The sequence below is a fragment of the Felis catus genome, chromosome A2, assembly GCF_018350175.1.
Source record: "Felis catus isolate Fca126 chromosome A2, F.catus_Fca126_mat1.0, whole genome shotgun sequence".
Lineage (NCBI taxonomy): Eukaryota > Metazoa > Chordata > Mammalia > Carnivora > Felidae > Felis > Felis catus.
In genome coordinates this window covers 51,277,097-51,296,451 of record NC_058369.1, presented here as the reverse complement: position 1 = coordinate 51,296,451, position 19,355 = coordinate 51,277,097, and the positions used below count along the sequence as shown (strand labels likewise).

The 19,355-nt window shown below is 40.0% G+C and overlaps 1 protein-coding gene across 2 annotated transcripts; it reads left to right on the top strand.

Moving 5' to 3' along the window:
- Window position 1: 1 nt before the first annotated feature.
- On the top strand, window positions 2-19,065 carry EMC3 (ER membrane protein complex subunit 3). 2 transcript variants are annotated; one of them, XM_003982464.5, is made up of 8 exons: window positions 2-311; window positions 9,593-9,650; window positions 9,976-10,069; window positions 11,598-11,702; window positions 12,280-12,361; window positions 12,644-12,723; window positions 13,632-13,714; window positions 17,859-19,065. In XM_003982464.5, exons 1-8 carry the CDS (start codon window positions 157-159, stop codon window positions 17,985-17,987), a joined length of 786 nt encoding a protein of 261 aa, XP_003982513.1. In that variant the 5' UTR covers window positions 2-156; the 3' UTR covers window positions 17,988-19,065. The 2 variants fall into 2 exon arrangements, with proteins under 2 accessions (XP_003982513.1, XP_019680533.1); XM_019824974.3 differs by lacking the exons at window positions 2-311; window positions 9,593-9,650 and adding an exon at window positions 10,355-10,660.
- The last annotated feature ends 290 nt before the right edge of the window (window positions 19,066-19,355 follow it).

The following is a 19,355-nucleotide window of genomic DNA, read 5'->3' as shown; positions in this document are numbered from 1 at the left end:
GGCTGGGGCAGTGCGCGAGGGCCGAGGACGGAGTAGGGTTTGGGGCCAGCCAGGCTGAGAGGCGGGAGAAGGCCGGGAGGCGAAATCGAAGAGGGACCTCCGTACCTCGGGGAAAAGAAACCCGGCTACACCTGGTGGGAGCAAGCTCTCTGTGAGATGGCGGGGCCAGAGCTGCTGCTCGACTCCAACATCCGCCTTTGGGTGGTCCTGCCCATCGTTATTATCACCTTCTTTGTGGGCATGATCCGCCACTACGTGTCCATCCTGCTGCAGAGTGACAAGAAGCTCACCCAGGAACAAGTCTCCGACAGGTCAGCGCCTTCCCTCTCCGGCGGCCTCACTCCCCCGTGACCTTGGGCAAGAAAGTACAGGGGTTTTATCAGTTTGTCCGGGTTCACATCGCGCTCCCTCTGGCTGGGTGACCTTGGCTGTGTTGCTTCTGTGTTTCACTTTTCGTCATCTGTAAAATGAGGATAACGGAACATGCCTCATAGAGCAGGCGTGGGGATTAACTTTTATATGAAGGCTACAAAGCCTTTAGTACAGGGCTTGGGGCGTATTAAGTGCTCAAAAAAATTGTTGCTGTTAATGTTGTTAGGCCAGTCGCTAACTCTTATCTATGAACTATATAGAAGGTGGGTGTGTTTATACTACCCGTTTTACCAAACTACTGTGGTGGTCAGCTAAGATTAAGTAACCAAGTGCTGTGCAAATGTAAAACTGCCACAGAGATGTGAGGGATTGTAATTATCATTTCCCTTCCAAGAATAGAGGCAACTTGTTACTCATGTGCTTCATTACAGTATTTATCTGTGGGGAGAGGTAATTTGAGATGATTTTAGGAATCTAGACGTGTGCCCCCTCCATATTAAAATAAAAAACATTTTCCAGCCAATCGTTGTGATTATTTTCAGAGACCGTCCCAGGTAAATGTTGCTGTTTCTTTAACACTTCCGTAACACTTATTAATCTCCCATTTTAAGAAAGGGCAAGCCTCAGACTCAGAACTTTCCACAGGCAGTGGTATCTTGCTAAAATTTATTAAATTTTGTTTTCATTGTATTTATGTTAAAAGTTCTATTTGTGGCAACTAATACTTTTTTTCCATTGGTTGGCAATTTCGATACTTATTTTAAAACATGTAAGTAGAAAAAGTTGACACGTAAAAAATACTAACTTTTTAAGAGTAGAAGTGCTAAATAAGACAAAAATCATAACCATGGAACGAGAGTGACTGAAGTTTGGGAAGCACTGCTTTATCATTTTCAGTTGTACTTCCCAATTATGCTGAGAATAATAACAAACCAACATTTCTACCCATGCTAAGCACTTGCATTTATTAACTTATTTAAAATTCAGAGCAACTCTATGAGATAGATGCTGCTGTCCCATTTTACAGAGACAGAGGCTTAAGAGGTTTCATGGTCACAAAGGGTGACATTCATGACTTGAGGCCAAATTTTCTGGTTCCCAAATCTGGAGTTCTTTCCACTACACCACAGCAGCCACTTCAATTATTTTCCTGTGGCATCACTTTCAGAACTGATGAGAACCGATCTCCTAGAGATAACCTGAAGTTAGTTCACCAAAGAAAGGATGGCTATAGAAAGATGCAATATGACGTTTATTATTGACACAAATAAATTGTTCTTTTTTTTTTTTTTTTTAAGTTTATATATTTTGAGAGACAGGGAGAGAGAGAATCCCAAGCAAGCTCTGCACTGTCAGCGCAAAGCCTGATGTGGGGCTTGAACCCACAAACCGTGAGATCATAATCTGAGCTAAAGTTGGATGCTTAACCCACAGAAACACCCGGGCGCCCCTTAATTGTTCTCATTTTATCCTCACAATAACCCCAACTTAGATAATTCTGAACCCAATTTTACAGTTGAAGAAAAGAAAGCCAGAGAAGTTAATTAGCCTTTCCAAAATAACCAGAATATTGTGCCTGTATTTGAAGTCCAATCAGTCTCACTCTCTAAGTTGGATTCTCAACCACAATTCCTGTTGTCATAGCTTCTCTGCCGGTTTTCTGTTCTTGGTTCACTATGTGATTTCAGAATGATGTTTTGAATGATAGCACACCGACAGCCCCTTTTTCTAGCCCAAGATAAAATTCACAGTTCATGCAATCTATAGAAAAAAATTTTTTTTTAAAAAACAACCTAATGTTTGTGACTACGTGGATGGACCGAAAGGGTATTATATGCTAAGTGAAATAAGTCAGACAAAGACAATTACCAAATGATTTCCTTTATATGTGGAATCTAAAAAACAAAACAAATGAACAAACAAAAACAGAAATACCCATAAATACAGAGAACAAACTGATGGTTGCCAGAGGGAAGGGAAATGAAGGATGGGTAACATGAGTGAAGGGGAATGGGAAGTACAGGCTTCCAGTTATGGAAAGAATAAGTTACAAGGATGAAAGATACAGCATAGTCAATGGTATTGTAATAGTGGTGTATGGTGGCCTATGGTAGCTGCACATTTGAGCGTAGCATAATGTACAGAGTTGTCAAATCACTGTTTTGTACACCTGAAACTACTGTGACACTGTGTGTCGACTATGCTTCACTAACAAAAATGACATAATGCTCTAGTTGTAACAGTAAGGAGCAATAAAATAAAACTAATTTAATTTTTATTTCATAAGTGCTTGTTCACAATGATCCTAAAAAGCGTAATGCAAAAGTCACAGCATGCGCCTCACTGTAAAATCACCTTAAGTGGAACAGGTTCAACTGTAGGCTGATACAGTGTGTTAGCTACTTAGATACTACACAAGGCAGTGTTTTGGATGTGATTTTACTAAATGGTGAACTACTCTTGATAAAGTTCTGAACAAAACAAAGTGCAATTTTCCCTATATATACTTGGTAGTTGCATACCTGGAAATTGAATATATATATAAATCACTTGCTCCTTCCCCTGTCCCCAAAAAAAAAAAAAAAATGGAATTAGGTTTGAGGCTCAGATAATTAAAAGCAATTCGATGAGATATTCTAAATAGTATGAGATACGAGACAGTTCTTTGAATCGCACAACTGTCTCCAGCATTGAGGAATACTTAGCATCCCTTTCCTCTAACAAATAAATGACAGTTACATGTTCTTTCTTCTCTTCCCCATCATTTTGACAATCAAAGAAGTTCAACAGGGGCGCCTGGGTGGCTCAGTCGGTTAAGCGTCCAACTTCGGCTCAGGTCATGATCTCACAGTTCGTGAGTTTGAGCCCCACATCGGGCTCTGTGCTGACAGCTTAGAGCCTGGATTCTGCTTCAAATTCTATGTCCCCCTCTCTCTCTGCTCCTCCCCCGCTCATGCTCTGTCTCTCTCTCCTTCAAAAATAAATAAAAACATTAGGGGTGTCTGGGTGGCTCAGTTGGTTGAGCGTCCCACTTCAGCTCACGTCATGATCTCGCGGTCTGTGAGTTTGAGCCCCGTGTCGGCCTCTGTGCTGACAGCTCAGAGCCTGGAGCCTGCTTCGGATTCTGTGTCTCCCTCTCTCTCTCTCTGCCCCTCCGCCCCCCGCTCATGCTCTGTCTCTCTGTCTCTCTCTCTCTCTCTCTCTGTCAAAAATAAATAAACATTAAAAAAAATTTTTTTTAAACATTAAAAAAAAAAAGTTCGACAGATTTCCAGAAGGCCACCTACAGGACAGTACCATCCCCATGGAGGACCACTGTCTTGGAGAAAACTCAAACATCTCTGGTCATAATTATTCCTTCCTTTATGTGAGATATCTAGACCATGCTAGTTCTGACATGGTGTGACAGTACCCGACCAAGTTATCCTTTGAACTTGGATAGAATGCTGAGCACTTGGTTCTAAACCTGCCAAAAACCAAGGCAAAGTGTTTTCTGGTTGTAAAACACTCCTCTAACTCAGTATAAGTTGGGGCGCCTCTGTGGCTCAGTCACTTAAGCATCCTACTTCAGCTCAGGTCATGATCTCTCAGTTCAACCCCTGCATTAGGCTCTGACTGACAGGCCAAAGCCTGGAGCCTGCTTCAGATTCTGTGTCTCCCTCTCTCTGTGCCCCTCCCCCTCTTGTGCTGTGTCTGTCTCTCTCAAAAATAAATAAACATTAAAATATAATAGATAAGTACAGTATAAGTGTCCGTTAGACTGAATGGTCACAAAATGGGACATTTGGTTTCATAAGTTATTAAGCTTTTAGTGCCTCAAAACTTACTAAAATTTTTCTAAAATATATTAAACCAAAATGGAAAGATACATAGATAAAATATATTAGAACATAGTTAGGAATAGAATGTATGTAAAAAATGGTGCTCAAGCTCAAAGAATATACTGACTCTTAGGAAAGGAAAAAAAAAAAACTCAGGTCTTTAATATATGATTAAACTCCAGTTTGAGAAATACCAACTTTAAAAACTAAAGCTTCCTTTTAAGAAAAGTGTTTCAATTGCAAATCAGCAATGCAAGAGAGCCACTTTGTCTTTATAACCAGTATGAGAACTTATTTTTCAATAGTAGTAAAAATGGGGGCGCCTGGGTGGCTCAGAGGTTAAGCGTCGGACCTTGGCTCAGGTCGTATTCTCACAGGTTCGTGAGTTCAAGCCCCGTGTCCAGCTCTGTGCTGACAGAGCCTGGAGCCTGCTTTAGATTCTGTGTCTCCCTCTCTCTCTGCCCCTCCCCCCTGTCCATCTCTGTCTCAAAAGTAAATACTTAAAAAAAAAACTAGCAGCAGGGGCGCCTGGGTGGCGCAGTCGGTTAAGCGTCCGACTTCGGCCAGGTCACGATCTCGCGGTCTGTGAGTTCCAGCCCCGCATCAGGCTCTGGGCTGATGGCTCGGAACCTGGAGCCTGTTTCCGATTTTGTGTCTCCCTCTCTCTCTGCCCCTCCCCCGTTCATGCTCTGTCTCTCTCTGTCCCAAAAATAAATAAACGTTGAAAAAAAAAAAAAAAAAAAAGTCTTGTAGCATTTGCACACCTCAGAGAAAGTGAGTGTTTAGAATATACAAAATAATTTAAGTTTACCTTGATTTAGGGTTGAAATGCTTCAGGGTCATGGTTTTAACCCCAATTCTACGAAATTGCTCAGCAGTGTAAGTATAGGAGATGTACCTGAGTTTCTTTGATCACAGTATCTGCAGAAGTTCCGAATTATCTACGCTGAACAAGTTTTTATTGATGACCTGTTATGTGCCCTGTGCTGTACCATATGCTGTGGGGTATAAGATAAGACAAGGTCAAGACCCTACTGTCAGGGAGTTTCAGTCCAAGTGATAAAACATGCAAAAGAAAAATAACAAATACCATTAACCTGGTGCTTAGGATATGCCAAATACAGTGGTAATCACTTTAAACAAAATAACATATATGAAGAACTCAGTTTAAAATCCTCAGTATTTCTCCTTTTTTTTTTTTTTTTTTTTTTTTAAGTACTCCATACGCAACATGGGGCTCGAACTCACAACCCTGAGATGAGGAATTACATGCTCCACATGGGGCGCCTGCGTGGCTCAATCGGTTAGGCGACCTACTTTGGCTCAGGTCATGATCTCACAGTTTGTGAATTTGAGCCCCACGTCATCAGGCTCGCATTGACAGCTCGGACCCTGGAACCCGTTTCAGATTCTCCCTCTCTCTGCCCCTCCTCCTGCTCACACTCTGTCTCTCTTTCCTTCAAAAATAAACAAACATTCAAAAAAAAAAATTAAAAAAAAAAAAAAAAAAGAATTACATGCTCCACAAACTGAGCCAGACATGTACCCACTCTTTTTTTTAAATTGTGGTAAAATAGGGGCACCTGGGTGGCTCAGTCGGTTGGGCGGCCGACTTCGGCTCAGGTCAAGATCTCACAGTCCGTGAGTTCGAGTCCCGCGTCGGGCTCTGTGCTGACAGCTCGGAGCCTGGAGCCTGTTTCAGATTCTGTGTCTCCCTCTCTCTGACCCTCCCCCGTTCATGCTCTGTCTCTCTCTGTCTCAAAAATAAATAAACATTAAAAAAAAAAATTAAATTGTGGTAAAATATACATAACATAAAGTTTACCATTTTAACTATTTTTAAGTATACAATTTAGTGGCATTAAGTACATTTTCACTGTTGTGCCATCATCCGTCATCCGCTTCCACAGTATTTTCATCATCCCAAACAAACTCTGAACATACTAAGTAATAATTTTCCATCCCGTCTCCACCCACTTTCTGCAACCAGCATTCTTTCTGTCTTTATGAGTTTGACTACTCTAGATACCTTATGTAAGTGGAATCATAAAATATTTGTCCCCCCTGTGCCCATCTTATTTTACTTAGCACAGCATTTTCAAGGTTCATCTGTATTGTAGTATGTCATAATTTCAGGGTTTTTTTACAGCTATGTGAAATGTAGAATATGACAATTTGACATACATATACTTTCTGAATTGATTACCATAATCCAGTTAATTAACATTTTTTTAATTGATGTTGAGAATGCTTAAGGTCTACTCTTTTAGTAAATTTCAAGTACATTACACAGTTTTATGAACTCTAGTCACCGTACTGTATGTTAAATCCCCAGAGCTTACTCATCTTCTAACTGTACCTTTTGGCCAGCATCTGTCCATCTCCCTCAGCCCCCAGTAACCACCATTCTATTTTCTTTTTGACTTTTTTTTTTTTATTCCATATAAAAGTGAGATCATACAGTGTTTGTCTTTCTCTGTCTGGCTAATTTCACTTAGCATAATCCCCTCAAGTTTCAACCATGTTGTTGCAGATGGCGGGATCTCCTTTCTTGTGCCTGATAATATTCCATTGTGTTTATATATGTATATGTACTACTGAACTTTGTGTTTAAATATGATTACATTGGTAAATTTTATATTATGTATTTTTTGCCACAATTAAAAAATACAGTGGGACCCATGTGGCCTTATGTATAGTGTGGCTCTTGTGTATCTCTCCAGTCTCATTTTCACCATGTTTTCTGTAGTTCTCTTTTTTCTAGCCATGTGGCCTTTTCTCAGGTCCTCAAAGACATAGTGCTTATGCCTGCCTCAGGGCTTTTGTCCATGCCATTCCCTCCAGCACTTTGCCAAGGTAATCTCTAGTCATCCTTAAGATTCCAACTTAGTCATACATCCTCATCAAAGCTTTTTTTCAGACCCTGACTTCCTAGACTTGATCAAATCCCTGTATTATACACTCCCATCATATCCATCTCTCCTTCCTAGAACATAACAGGGGAATTTCACATTTATTCTTATGGTTATTTGATCAATGTCTTTCTCTCCCACTAGACTTTAACCTTTATGAGGTATTTGCTTTTTGATCACTGTTGTTCATGCACTTAATATGGTACATGGCATTCAGAAGCTCAAAAAGTATTTGTCTAAGAATAAATCTGTTGGTGTACAGAATATGAAAGGAGACATGGGGAATTTAAATGACTCACCCAAGATCACATAGCTAATAAGTGGCAGAGCCAGGATGTGAACCCATCTGTCCAACTCCAGAGCTTAAATTTTTTTTAATGTTTGTTTATTTATTTATTTATTTATTTATTTATTTTTAAATTTTTTTTAACGTTTATTTATTTTTGAGACAGAGAGAAACAGAGCATGAACGGGAGAAGGGCAGAGAGAGAGGGAGACACAGAATCGGAAGCAGGCTCCAGGCTCTGAGCCATCAGCCCAGAGCCCGATGTGGGGCTCGAACTCATGGACCGTGAGATCGTGACCTGAGCTGAAGTCGGAGGCTTAACCGACTGAGCCACCCAGGCGCCCCTAATGTTTATTTATTTTTGAGAGAGAGCGCACACACATGGGCGCACACATGAGCAGGGGAGGGGCAGAGAGAGAGGGAGACACAGAATCCAAAGCAGGCTCCAGGCTCCCAGCTGTCAGCACAGAACCCGACGCATAGCTCGAAACACCGCACTGCGAGATCATGACCTGAGTTGAAGTCAGATGCTCAACCAACTGAGCCATCCAGGCGCCCCCAGAGCTTAAATTTTTACTGTTACTCTAGACTCAGTGCTGCCTAAACATCAGTGAAGGTCCAGTTTTTTGATTTTTTGATTTCTAATCGATCATAGACTGGTGCTTTTGTAAGATATTTTAGTATATATTTGGATGTTGTGGAATAACAAATTACTGTAAAGGTTTTTTTTAACATGTTTTTTTGGTTTTGGGTTTTTTCTTTTTTTATTTTAGAGAGCACACAGGTGCACAAGCGGGGGAGAAGGACAGAGGGAGACAGAGAGAGAATCCCATGCAGGTTCCACACTCAGCACAGAGCCCAACATGGGATTCAATCCCACGACCCTGGGATCATGACCCAAGCCGAAATCAAGAGTCAAATGCTCAACCAACTGAGCCACCCAGGCGCCCCTATAAAAGTTTCTAAACACTTACTCTCAATGTCTGCACTTAACCTCGTCACAGACCAGCATTGGTACGTAGGCCACACTTGGAGTAGCTTTAGATTAGCTCCCAGGGGCAGAACATATTACATGTCACCTCTGTAGGCCTGGGTATAGAGCCAATGAAGTCAAGAGGAGGAAGACCAGAGAGAATTCCATGAGGGCACCAGGCAGTTTCATGGAGAAGGTGGGGCTTGAAGAAGGTGTTAACATATGATGGGGTAGAACTCATGAAGGAGAGTGGCACTAGAGCATTCCCAGCAGATGGAGAGGCTAGAATATGTATATGGTGACAAGGGGACCCTAAGGGGACTGACTGACTGATTAGAGCTGGTGGTTTATACTAAGGAGGAGAGAGAGCAGGTCTTTTCTGCCCACTGGTCCTATCCTGTGCTTTAACAAAATCACCTTTTTTGCACAAAACAAAACAAAACAAAACAAACAAAACACCTAAGGAGGAGAGAGAAAACCAGGCACACAGTTTTCATTTTGTTCATTTGTGTCTGCTTTTTTTTCACTTTTCAAGAAGGATTTCCATTGAGGTTTTTTCCCCCCAATAAAACAACTTTTGAAAACCTAGCCAACATTAGTATTTTGATCTCTGTTCTGTATGGTATGTGTATCTTAGCACCACCCACTTGTATCACTGTCTATTATTCTATTATCTTTAATGATTTTATATTCAGAAATCACCAAATGATGTACTAATTCAGGAAACGTTTATTGAGAGTTTACTAGCAGTCTGAATCGTGATGGAATTTCTTCTATTTGTTGTCTGTCAGATAGCAACCCTGTCAAATCCTGTAGTCATGTCTCTGTAGGGTTTAAAAAGTTTGTTCTTTTATCTTCACCCTTCCTCCCTCCTCCTGCCCTCACATCTTCTGAGGAGCATCCAACTGTTACTCTTTTTCACTCAGAGAAAGTTCCTTCTTAGCTTATTATAAAGGAAAAAAGAGCAGAGTGTGATGTTCCAAATATGTCTTCCTAAGAATCTTTAGTCATGAACACTGTGACTTCTGAAAAATGCTTCTTTGAAAACCTAATTGTTGGGTTAAATATGTTATATTGGTTTTAAGGACACTCGTATTTTGACAAGTGTCCCCACAGGACTGTTGCCAAATAGGCCCTCTCTTGTGTTTAAATAGGTCTACTTTTATTCTCTCGTTTTCTTCTAGTGTTTCGGTTTTAAAAATCTCATTGTCTTGGTTGTATTTTTCAGTCAAGTCCTAATTCGAAGCAGAGTCCTCAGGGAAAATGGAAAATACATTCCCAAACAGGTACTCATTTATCTTTTATTAAAAGCTCCCCAATTCACTGTTGAGGGCAGTAGATATCTGAATGTTTTATAAGGGGACTCTTTGGGGAAAGCTGAAGTCTGGCAAATCTGTAATTAAGCTGTGGTCTGGTGGTGTCTACTGTCATTGTGACCTCACCCTTCTTAGGAAATTGTTTTTAAATGTGACTCAGCTAAAGTGTCAGGTTGGCTGCCAGTTCTGAGTGCAACAGCCTATTCCAAAGGCCTTCTGACTCAACCTCTGGGGAATAATTTGACAGTTTGCTATGTCACAGTTTTAAAACTTAAAAAGCTCTCTTTTCTACTAGTCTTTCTTGACACGAAAATATTACTTCAACAACCCAGAGGATGGATTTTTCAAAAAAACTAAAAGGAAGGTAGTGCCTCCTTCTCCTATGACTGGTATGTTGATTCCTTCTGTCATCTTTAAGGAAGATACTTAACATGAGTTGGGGGGAGGGGAGGGAGGATGCTGATTTATTGAAATGTTAAATTGTGTAAGATAGTAATGTAAGGGACCTTAGAGATATCTAGTATGGGGAACCTATGCAAGTGGAGTTCTCTTTTTCAAATAAATCTTCTGGGAACCCCAGTGTATAAAGTGGATTTTTTAAAAAGAGCTCTCGTCTGGGGGTGAGGAGGCTAGAGCCACCGTCCCTGTGTCTTCTTCCCTTTGCTGTTCCCCAGGACCCAGGGCTCTGCGGAGCAGAGTCGGAAAAGCATCCCAGTCCCAGCTCCCACCCAGTGCCTGGATCCTGTTGCTGACAGATGGCCACCCGGCTTCTGCCTGAATGAGGAGGAGCTCTTACCACTCCCCCAGCCCAGCCATTTCTTTGTCAGACATGATTGCTTGGCCCACCCTACAGTTTTTGCTCTCACAGATTTCTTCCACTCATCCCAGACATGTGAAAAAATATAGCACTTTTAAAGTAAAACAGAATAATTTATTATTCTGTATTGGCTGTTCTCGCATTTTAATACCCATTTCTCTAGGTAAGAAACCCAGACAGAAGGTACTGGAATTGATTTTAATAAATCTTTTAGAAAACCCGTAAGAAACAAGACCTTTACATGTGTGAAAAGATACTTGACTTCGCTAAAATCCACAGGATGAAAATTAGAACAAGATGTCCTTTTTAGACTGTTAAACTGGCAAAGGTCGAAAGCTTGACAAAGCTGCTACTGTCAAGGTCATGGGAAGTCAGGCCCTCTCACTATTGTTGAAAGACAGTCTGACAGTATCTGTCAATTTTAAATGTTCAAACCCCTTGACCCAGAAATTCTTCTAAGAGTTTCTCTTACAGAAACACTTACATAAACATGCAGATTTATGTACTAGGTAGTTGTTGGCAACAGTGTTTATTGCAAAAAAGAAAAAAATTAGAAATAACCTATAGATCCACCCAAAAGTAGTGTGACCACACACAGTAGACTCCTATGAAGACACTGAAAACAGTAAGAGAGGGACATTATACCAGTCACAATATATTTATCTTTTCAAAATTAAGGAGTAGAATTTAAGCATAGTATCCTTTAACTGTGTATATATAGAGAGAAACTATTGTGTATGTACATATATGTGCATATTTTATATATGTATGTATAAAGATGGAAAGATATGCAACAGACAGTTAAAAGTGTTTAGAGAGTGGGCTCAGAGAAACTGTCTAAATCTTATGTTTCCATGTCATTTGACTTTTTTACATTGAACTTGTGTATTACTTTAATTATCAAATAAATTAAGGGGCACCTGCTGGCTCAGTCAGAGGAGCCTGTGACTCTTGATCTCAGGGTCATGAGTTTGTGCCCCACGGTGGGTGTAGAGATTACTTAAATAAATAAACATTTAAAAAAATAAAATTTACACAAAATCAGGAAGAAGTCTTTGTCGACAGTCATAAAATGTAGTGGTCTCTTGTTTTTGTTATAGATCCCACTATGCTCACAGACATGATGAAAGGCAATGTAACAAATGTTCTCCCTATGATTCTTATTGGTGGATGGATCAACATGACATTCTCAGGCTTTGTCACAAGTAAGTTATAGACCCAGAATACTTCAGGTTTAAATTTAATATCCTGTGATTTTTTTGTCTCTTATTCCAAACTCATGGTAAGTTCATGATATGGATGCTTTTTCAAATAGGAATTTAAACAAATGGCTTGCTCGTTTGTATCCAAAATTAATTCTAGTTAAGTAGGATGAAGGGAAGCATGTTTTGACTTTATTTTCTGGGTGTTGGGGTGAGTTGTTTGTCTTTGTTTATAATTTTTTTGAATCAATTTTGTTTCTTAGTAACATAGTTCTCTATGTGTACATGTTCCAATTTGGGTTTAACAGATTAGTGCAAGTTTCTTTTCTGATTGTAGGTCATAGCTCAGAGTCCCTGCTTCGCAAGCATTGGAGAAGCTGGTGTTCAAGGAACTATAACAGAGTGACATCTGACAGTTATTTTTTCAGAAATTGATACAGATTTCCTGGTAGAAATCATTTTCCAAACTGTGTATGGTACAGAGTTCCCACCTCATCAGGGAAAGATTACATGCATCCACACTTAAACTATTCTTAAAAAAGCAAGGAGGGATTGTGAACTTTTTCTCTCTTTTCTGCAGCCAAAGTCCCATTTCCACTGACCCTCCGTTTTAAACCTATGCTACAGCAAGGAATTGAACTACTCACATTAGATGCATCCTGGTAAGAACTTTCTTTCCTTTATAAAAACACAAACCAAAATCTAAAAGTGGTGTTGCCTAAAGAACAAGATTTGTAATTTGCACACTTCACTGGAATAGGTTTTTGGTTTTTCTCATTGAAACTCCACTCAAAATGCCAGGGGTGGATTATGCCAACTGTTACCTACCCCAAATGATTTCTTTACATTCTCTGATTTCTTTGTACACTCTTTGGGTGATAGAAAAGTGTGAACTATGTTAATGCTAATATAACTCCCTACGTTGTTTCACTTTTGCTCTCTAGGGTGAGTTCTGCATCTTGGTACTTCCTCAATGTCTTTGGGCTTCGGAGCATTTACTCTCTGATTCTGGGCCAAGATAATGGTAAGAAATACGTTGGGTTCAATAAGCAAATATTTTGATAGACGAATCATTCACGCCAGGGCCAGAAGACTCACATAGTTTGTGCTATTTGTTGACATAGCTCAGTACAATACTTCACTCCTTAAACTTATTCTTAAGTTTCTAAGGTATCCTACAAGAGTCTTAAAAATTCCAGGGTCAGAGTGCCTGGGGAGCTCAGGCGGTGGAGCATGTGACTCTTGATCTCAGGGTTGTTAAGTTCAAGACCCACGTTGGGTATAAAGATGACTCAAAAATAAAATCTTAAAAAAAAAGAATAAAAATCCAGGGTCACCTGAAGATCTGAACTCTCTGTGGCAATCACAGGGACAATATTTAGTTCCCTGAAGTCTGATACCCTCATGTGAGGAATCCAGGACCAGTGATGCAAGCCTGTAAGCTGAAGCTGAAAGAAGGCCTGGTTTGGCCAGTTGGTTCATTGACCTGCGTTCTTGCCAACACCAATCCTGGCTCTCCTGTTTAATGGCTGGGACCTCGGGCAAGTTACTTAACCACTCTAATCCTCTGCCTGTTTGTACCTTAGAGACCTTAATAGGTAATTTCAGGGTAGGTTGTTAGGAGATGAGGTAGACTATGTAAAGCACTCCTGACATGAAGTAGTTGCTCAATAACTGATAGATGTTGTTATTGTTTAAATTTGAAAGAAAGTTTAGCACTTCCTTTGGTTATCTTCTGTTATTTCCCTGCCCATTTTTCAGGAGAGGTAAGTGACTTTCCCTAGGTCACATAGCCAGTGTGTGGCAGGGCCAGTTGTGGTTCTCTAACACACCACTGAGCAGCTGCAAGTATTGTGTAAGGGCCATTCTTCCCTGAGGGTGCTGGGTGCTTGCTGAACCCTGGCACTCATGTAGGTGTATCTTACCCTGCAGCCGCTGACCAGTCACGGATGATGCAGGAGCAAATGACTGGAGCAGCCATGGCCATGCCTGCAGACACCAACAAAGCTTTCAAGGTACACTTACACCTCCTTCTAGCTTCACTGAAGCTCTGAAAGGCATTACCAGACAGTTACTTTAAAGACAAGTTCCCTGAAGTGAGTGTAGTATGTGTGGTTCCATCATTTAAATTTAAATTTAAATTTAGCAAAAAAATGTATTTTAGAAAGTTTACATTTTTCTTGTTCCTGAGACAGTTAGCTGTTAAGTGAATTGGAGATTCTTGGTACTTTTACTAATTTTTAAATGTTCACACAAATTTAACCCACACTGTAAATGAAGCTGTAAAAACAGTCCTTTCAGAGGCAGCAGGTAAACTTTTAGAATATTTTGAACTGTTTGGACCCTGTGGACATCAGATATAAATTTCATTTAAAAAAAATCTATACTTAGAGCCTTTTCATGAAATGACTCTGGAATATATCCAGTATATATATCCAGTATAATTTTTGTACAGAAAAATATCACTAATTTTTCATGATAAATACTAGAAATGGGGGGCTCAGTTAGTTAAGCGTCCAACTCTTGATTTCAGCTCAGGTCATGATCTCAACGGTTTGTGGAATTGAGCCCTACAGCAGGCAGTGTGGAGCCTGCTTGGGATTCTGTCTTTCTTTCCCTCTCTCTCTGCCCCTCCCCTGCTTGGGCTCTCTCTCTCAACATAAATAAATTTTAAAAACAAACAAACAAACAAACTCTCTCTCAACATAAATAAATTTTAAAAACAAACAAACAAACAAAACAAACAAACTAGAAATAGAAGAGAACTTGCTCATCTCTATGAAAGGCATCTAATGAAAAACCCACAGCTAACTCTGGTGAAACACTAACAGCTTTTCCCCAACAATTAGGGACAAGATAGGTACATCCACTCCTGCCACTTCTGTTCAACATTGTGCTGGATGATCTAGCCAGGGCAGTTAGGCAAGAAAAAGAAATAGGAAGAAGAGGGGCGCCTGGGTGGCTCAATCGGTTGAGCCGATTGATGCTCAATCGGTTGAGCATCCAATTTCGGCTCAGGTCATGACCTCACGGTTCATGAGTTCAGGCCCCATATTGGGCTCTGTGCTAACAGCTCAGAGCCTGGACCCTGCTTCAGATTCTGTGTCTTCCTGTCTCTCTGACCCTCCCCTGCTCACGTCTGTCTCTCTCAAAAATGAATAAACATTAAAAAAAAATTTTTTTTTAAAGAAAGAAGAAAACTACCTCCATTTGCAGATAACATTGTCTTTTATACAGACTATTGTAAGGAGCCCCCAAGGTAAACTATTAGAGGTAACAAACAAGTCCAACAAGGTTTTAGAAGATGCATAATAAATATGCAAAAATTCAGTTGTATTAAGGGACCCCTGGGTGGCTCAGTGAGTTAAGCGTCTGACTTTAGCTCAGGTCATGATCTCATGGTTTGTGAGTTCAGGCCCCACATCAGGCTGTCTGCTGTCAGCACAGAGCCTGCTTTAGATCCTCTGTCCCCGTTTCTCTCTGACCTTTCCCTACTTGTGCTCTCTCTGTATCTCTCAAAATAAATAAATAAACTTAAAAAAAATTTTTTTAACTTCTAATTAAAAAGTTAAAAAAAAACAGTTGTATTTATACACACTGGTAATAAAGAATCTGAAAATGAAATTAAGAAAACAGTTCCATTTACAATAGTTTCAAAAAGAATAAAATACTTAGGAACAAACTTAACAGAAGAAAGACAGATTTGTATAGTGACATTACAAAGCATTGCTGAAAGAAATTAAAGACCTGAATGAATGGAAAGACACCCACATTCATGGATTAGAAGATTTAATATTATCCAGATGGCAGTACTCCCAAAATTGATCTACAAATTCAATACAATCCCTACCCAAATTCCACCTGCCTTTCTTGCAGAAATTGACAGGCTGATCCTGAAATACACATGGAAATGCAAGAGACCCAGAATAGCCCAACTAGCATTTAATATGAACAAAGTTGGAAGACTCATACTTCTTCATTTTAAAACCTACTTCAGAGCTACAATAATCAAGACTTTGTGGGACAGGCATAAGGATAGACATACAGATCAATGGAATAGAATTGAAAGGTCAGAAATAAACCCCTACATTTAATATCAATTGACTTTTGACAGAGGTGCCAAGACAGTTCCGTGGGGGAGAGAACAGTCTTAACTGCTTAATGGGTACAGAGTTTCTATTTCAGGGGATGGAAAAATTTGGAAATACATAGTGATGATGGTTGCACAACATTGTGGATGTAATTAATGCCATTGAATTGTATACTTACAAAGGTTAGAAGTGGCAAATTTTATTTTACATATCTTTCTTGCCACAATAAAAAAAGGAAAAACTTTGAATGGTCAAAGACCTAAATGTAAGAGCTAAAACCATAAAACCCTTAGAAGAAAATGTAGGTGTAAAATGTTTGTGATGCTGGATTAGGCAGTGACTTCTTAGATGTAACATTAAAAGCACAAGCAACAAAAGGAAAAGCAGGTAAATGGAACTGGGTCAAAATGAAAACTTTTGTACTTCAAAGGACACCATTAAGAGAAAGAAAAGAGTATCAGAGAAAATGTTTACGAATCATATCTCTAATAAGGGTCTAGTATTCAGAATAAAGAACTCTTAGAACTCAACAATAAAAAGACAACCCAGTTTAAAAGGGGGCAAAAGTTTTGAATAAGCATTTCTCCAAAGAAATTATATAAATACCCAATAATCTCATGAAAGCATGCTCAACATTGTTAGCCACTGGAGAAATGCAAATCAAAACCACAAGGAGATATTACTTCACACTCACTCCATGGTTATAATAAAAACAGATGGACACTAACAGGTATTGACAAGGATGTGGAGAAATTGGAACTGTCCTACTTGCTGGGAATGGTGCAGCCACTTTGGAAAGCAGTTTTAACCTTTCCTAAAAAAGTTATACGTAGCTACCATATGACCCAGCAATTTCACACTTAGGTAAATAACCAAGGCAATTGAAAACCTATGTCCACACAAACTCCTAAGGGCACCTGGAGTTAGTGGAGCATGCAACTCTTGATCTCAAGGTTGTGGGTTCAAGCCCCATGTTGGGTATAGAGATTACTTAAAAATAAAGTCTTAGGGGCACCTGGGTGACTCAGTCAGTTGAGCGGCCAGCTCTTGATTTTGGCTCAAGTCATGGTTCTAGGGTTGTGGGATTGAGCCCCACATCAGGCTCTGCATTGGCCACAGAGAGCCTGCCTGGGCTTCTTTCTCTTCCTCTCTATCCCTCTCCTGCTTGTATCATGTGCTTACTTGCTCTCTCTCTAAATAAATAAACTTAAAAAAATAAAATGAATAAAATTAAAACAAAAAAATCTTTTTTTTTTTAATGTTTATTTTTGAGAGAGAAAGAGTCCTTGCAATCAGGGGAGAAGCAGAGAGAGGGAGACACAGAATCCGAAGCAGACTCCAGGCTCTGAGCTGCCAGCACAGAGCCCGATGTAGGGCTCGAACCCACAAACGGTGAAATCATGACCTGAGCCAAAGTCAGACACTTAACTGACTGAGCCACCCAGGTGCCCCTAAAATAAAATCTTAAAAAAAAAGAAAGAAAGAAAAGTTCAGAGCACTGAGAATAATATTCTAAGAGTAGAAACAATGCACATGTACTGTCATCTTATAAACACATAAACAAAATGAAACATTTGGGAATAATAGTACAGTGTATGTACAATGGAAGTATTCAATGAAATATTTAGTCTTAAAAAGGAATGAAGTACTGATACTTGCTACAACAGGAAGGAACCTTGAAAACATCCCAAGTGAAAGAAACCAGTAAGAAAAGGCCACATATTCTATCCTGAATACATGAATCCAAAGATACAGAAAGTAAAGCAGTAGTTGCGCTCTCATTCTCTCTCAAAATAAATAAATAAAGTAAATTTTAAAAATGGAAAAAAAATGTAATCGGTTACTCACTTAGACAAATTATTTTTCCTATTTTAGCCTTATTCTCTTCACCTATAAATTGAGCATGGAGGCAGACCGGGCAATTAGCAGTATCTACCTCATAGGATTAAATGAGTTTATACATGCAAATAGCTTAGTCTAGCTGCTAGGCGGAATAGATGCTCTCAGGTCAGCACTGCTCTTAGTAACAGCCCTCCTCTCCCTGCCCTGGTGTCCTCTTCCTTTGCAGACAGAGTGGGAAGCTTTGGAGCTGACGGATCACCAGTGGGCGCTAGATGATGTCGAAGAGGAGCTCATGGCCAAAGACCTCCACTTCGAAGGCATGTTCAAAAAGGAATTACAGACCTCTATTTTTTGAAGACCAAGCAGGGATTTGCTGTATCAGGAACTCAGAGTAGTGCTTGACTTTGTAACTTTGGTTTGAGCTGGAGCCTCTCGGAATAAAAAGGAAGATGCATGAGCTGGCAGGTGTGCAGCAAGAATTGTTCTTGTCTGAGCCAGGTTCCCCTGTATGTCTGAAACTAGAGATTTGAGGAGTCTGTGCTGGATGACTTGCCCAGAAACAGCTGTTTTTAAAATGTTTTACATTTTCCTTCTGATGACTCTAGTAATGAAAGTCAAAGGGGGAATACTCAAGCTAGTAATAATATATAAAACTTAGTGAAACTTCAGTCTTTGGAAAAAGCATTGTCAATTATACCTAGTTATTAAGTGCAATCAGCCTGACTTCTGACCACAGTGAGCGCTTGTTTTCTTGGGATCCAAACACCCTGTGTTTTACCTTTAATTTTTTGTTAGTATTTGTACAACTTTCTTTACACAAATAATACATTTTCATTACTGAAAATTTAGGAGCTATGGATGAGCAAAGTGAAAGCTCCCTGTGTTGTTCCATTTTGAGCCTACAGAGTGACATAGACAGCAAACATGTCAAAACCTGATTCAAATAAGCTCTTTGCAGATTGAATACCCAGGGCTAGGACAGACTTAGCCAGCCTTCTATCTCTTTAACACTGTCCGGTGAAAATCGGCGACACTGAGACACTGCCGGATTCTCAAGTGCCTTTGGGATCATCAAAAATAGGTTACATAATGTGAGGTCTTGAGCTGGAGTTCAGAACATATCAAATCCGTTGACAGATCCATAGTGCTGTACCGAATATGGCTACTCAGTTGAACAAAAGACCTCATTTCCCAGTTATTCTGGGTAAGAGTTTGCATATCGCTGTAAGAAGGGAGAAAGGGCAATTGCTGGCAGACATGTAGTTAAGGGCGACCTAGGAATCATTCTGTCTGGATTAACTGTCCCAGGGAAGTGGCAGGGTGCCATTTCTGTACCAAGAGGCGAATGTAATTTGCATGTTGAACACTGTAATCAAGAACCAACAACTCTTGACTCTACCAATTAAACCATCCTCTTTTCTCTGCCTGTGAAATGTTGCCTCTGTGGGTCACTAACAGCCTTCTGCCACAGTTATGAGTGTCCATTGTGGATCATTGCTGAAGAGTCAAAGATGAAAAAGATGTGACCCTTGCCCTTAAGGAACTCATCGGAGAGACACATAAGAAATTGGTGTTTCTGACCTTCCCCCCCTCCACAGTAATGCACACAGGCACAGACGCACAGAGTTCCCAGACAACTCCAGGAACCTAGTCCAAAGCATAGTCATAGTGACCTACAGACCTACGCTAAGAAAACCTGACCTTTAAAGATATTTAAAATAGC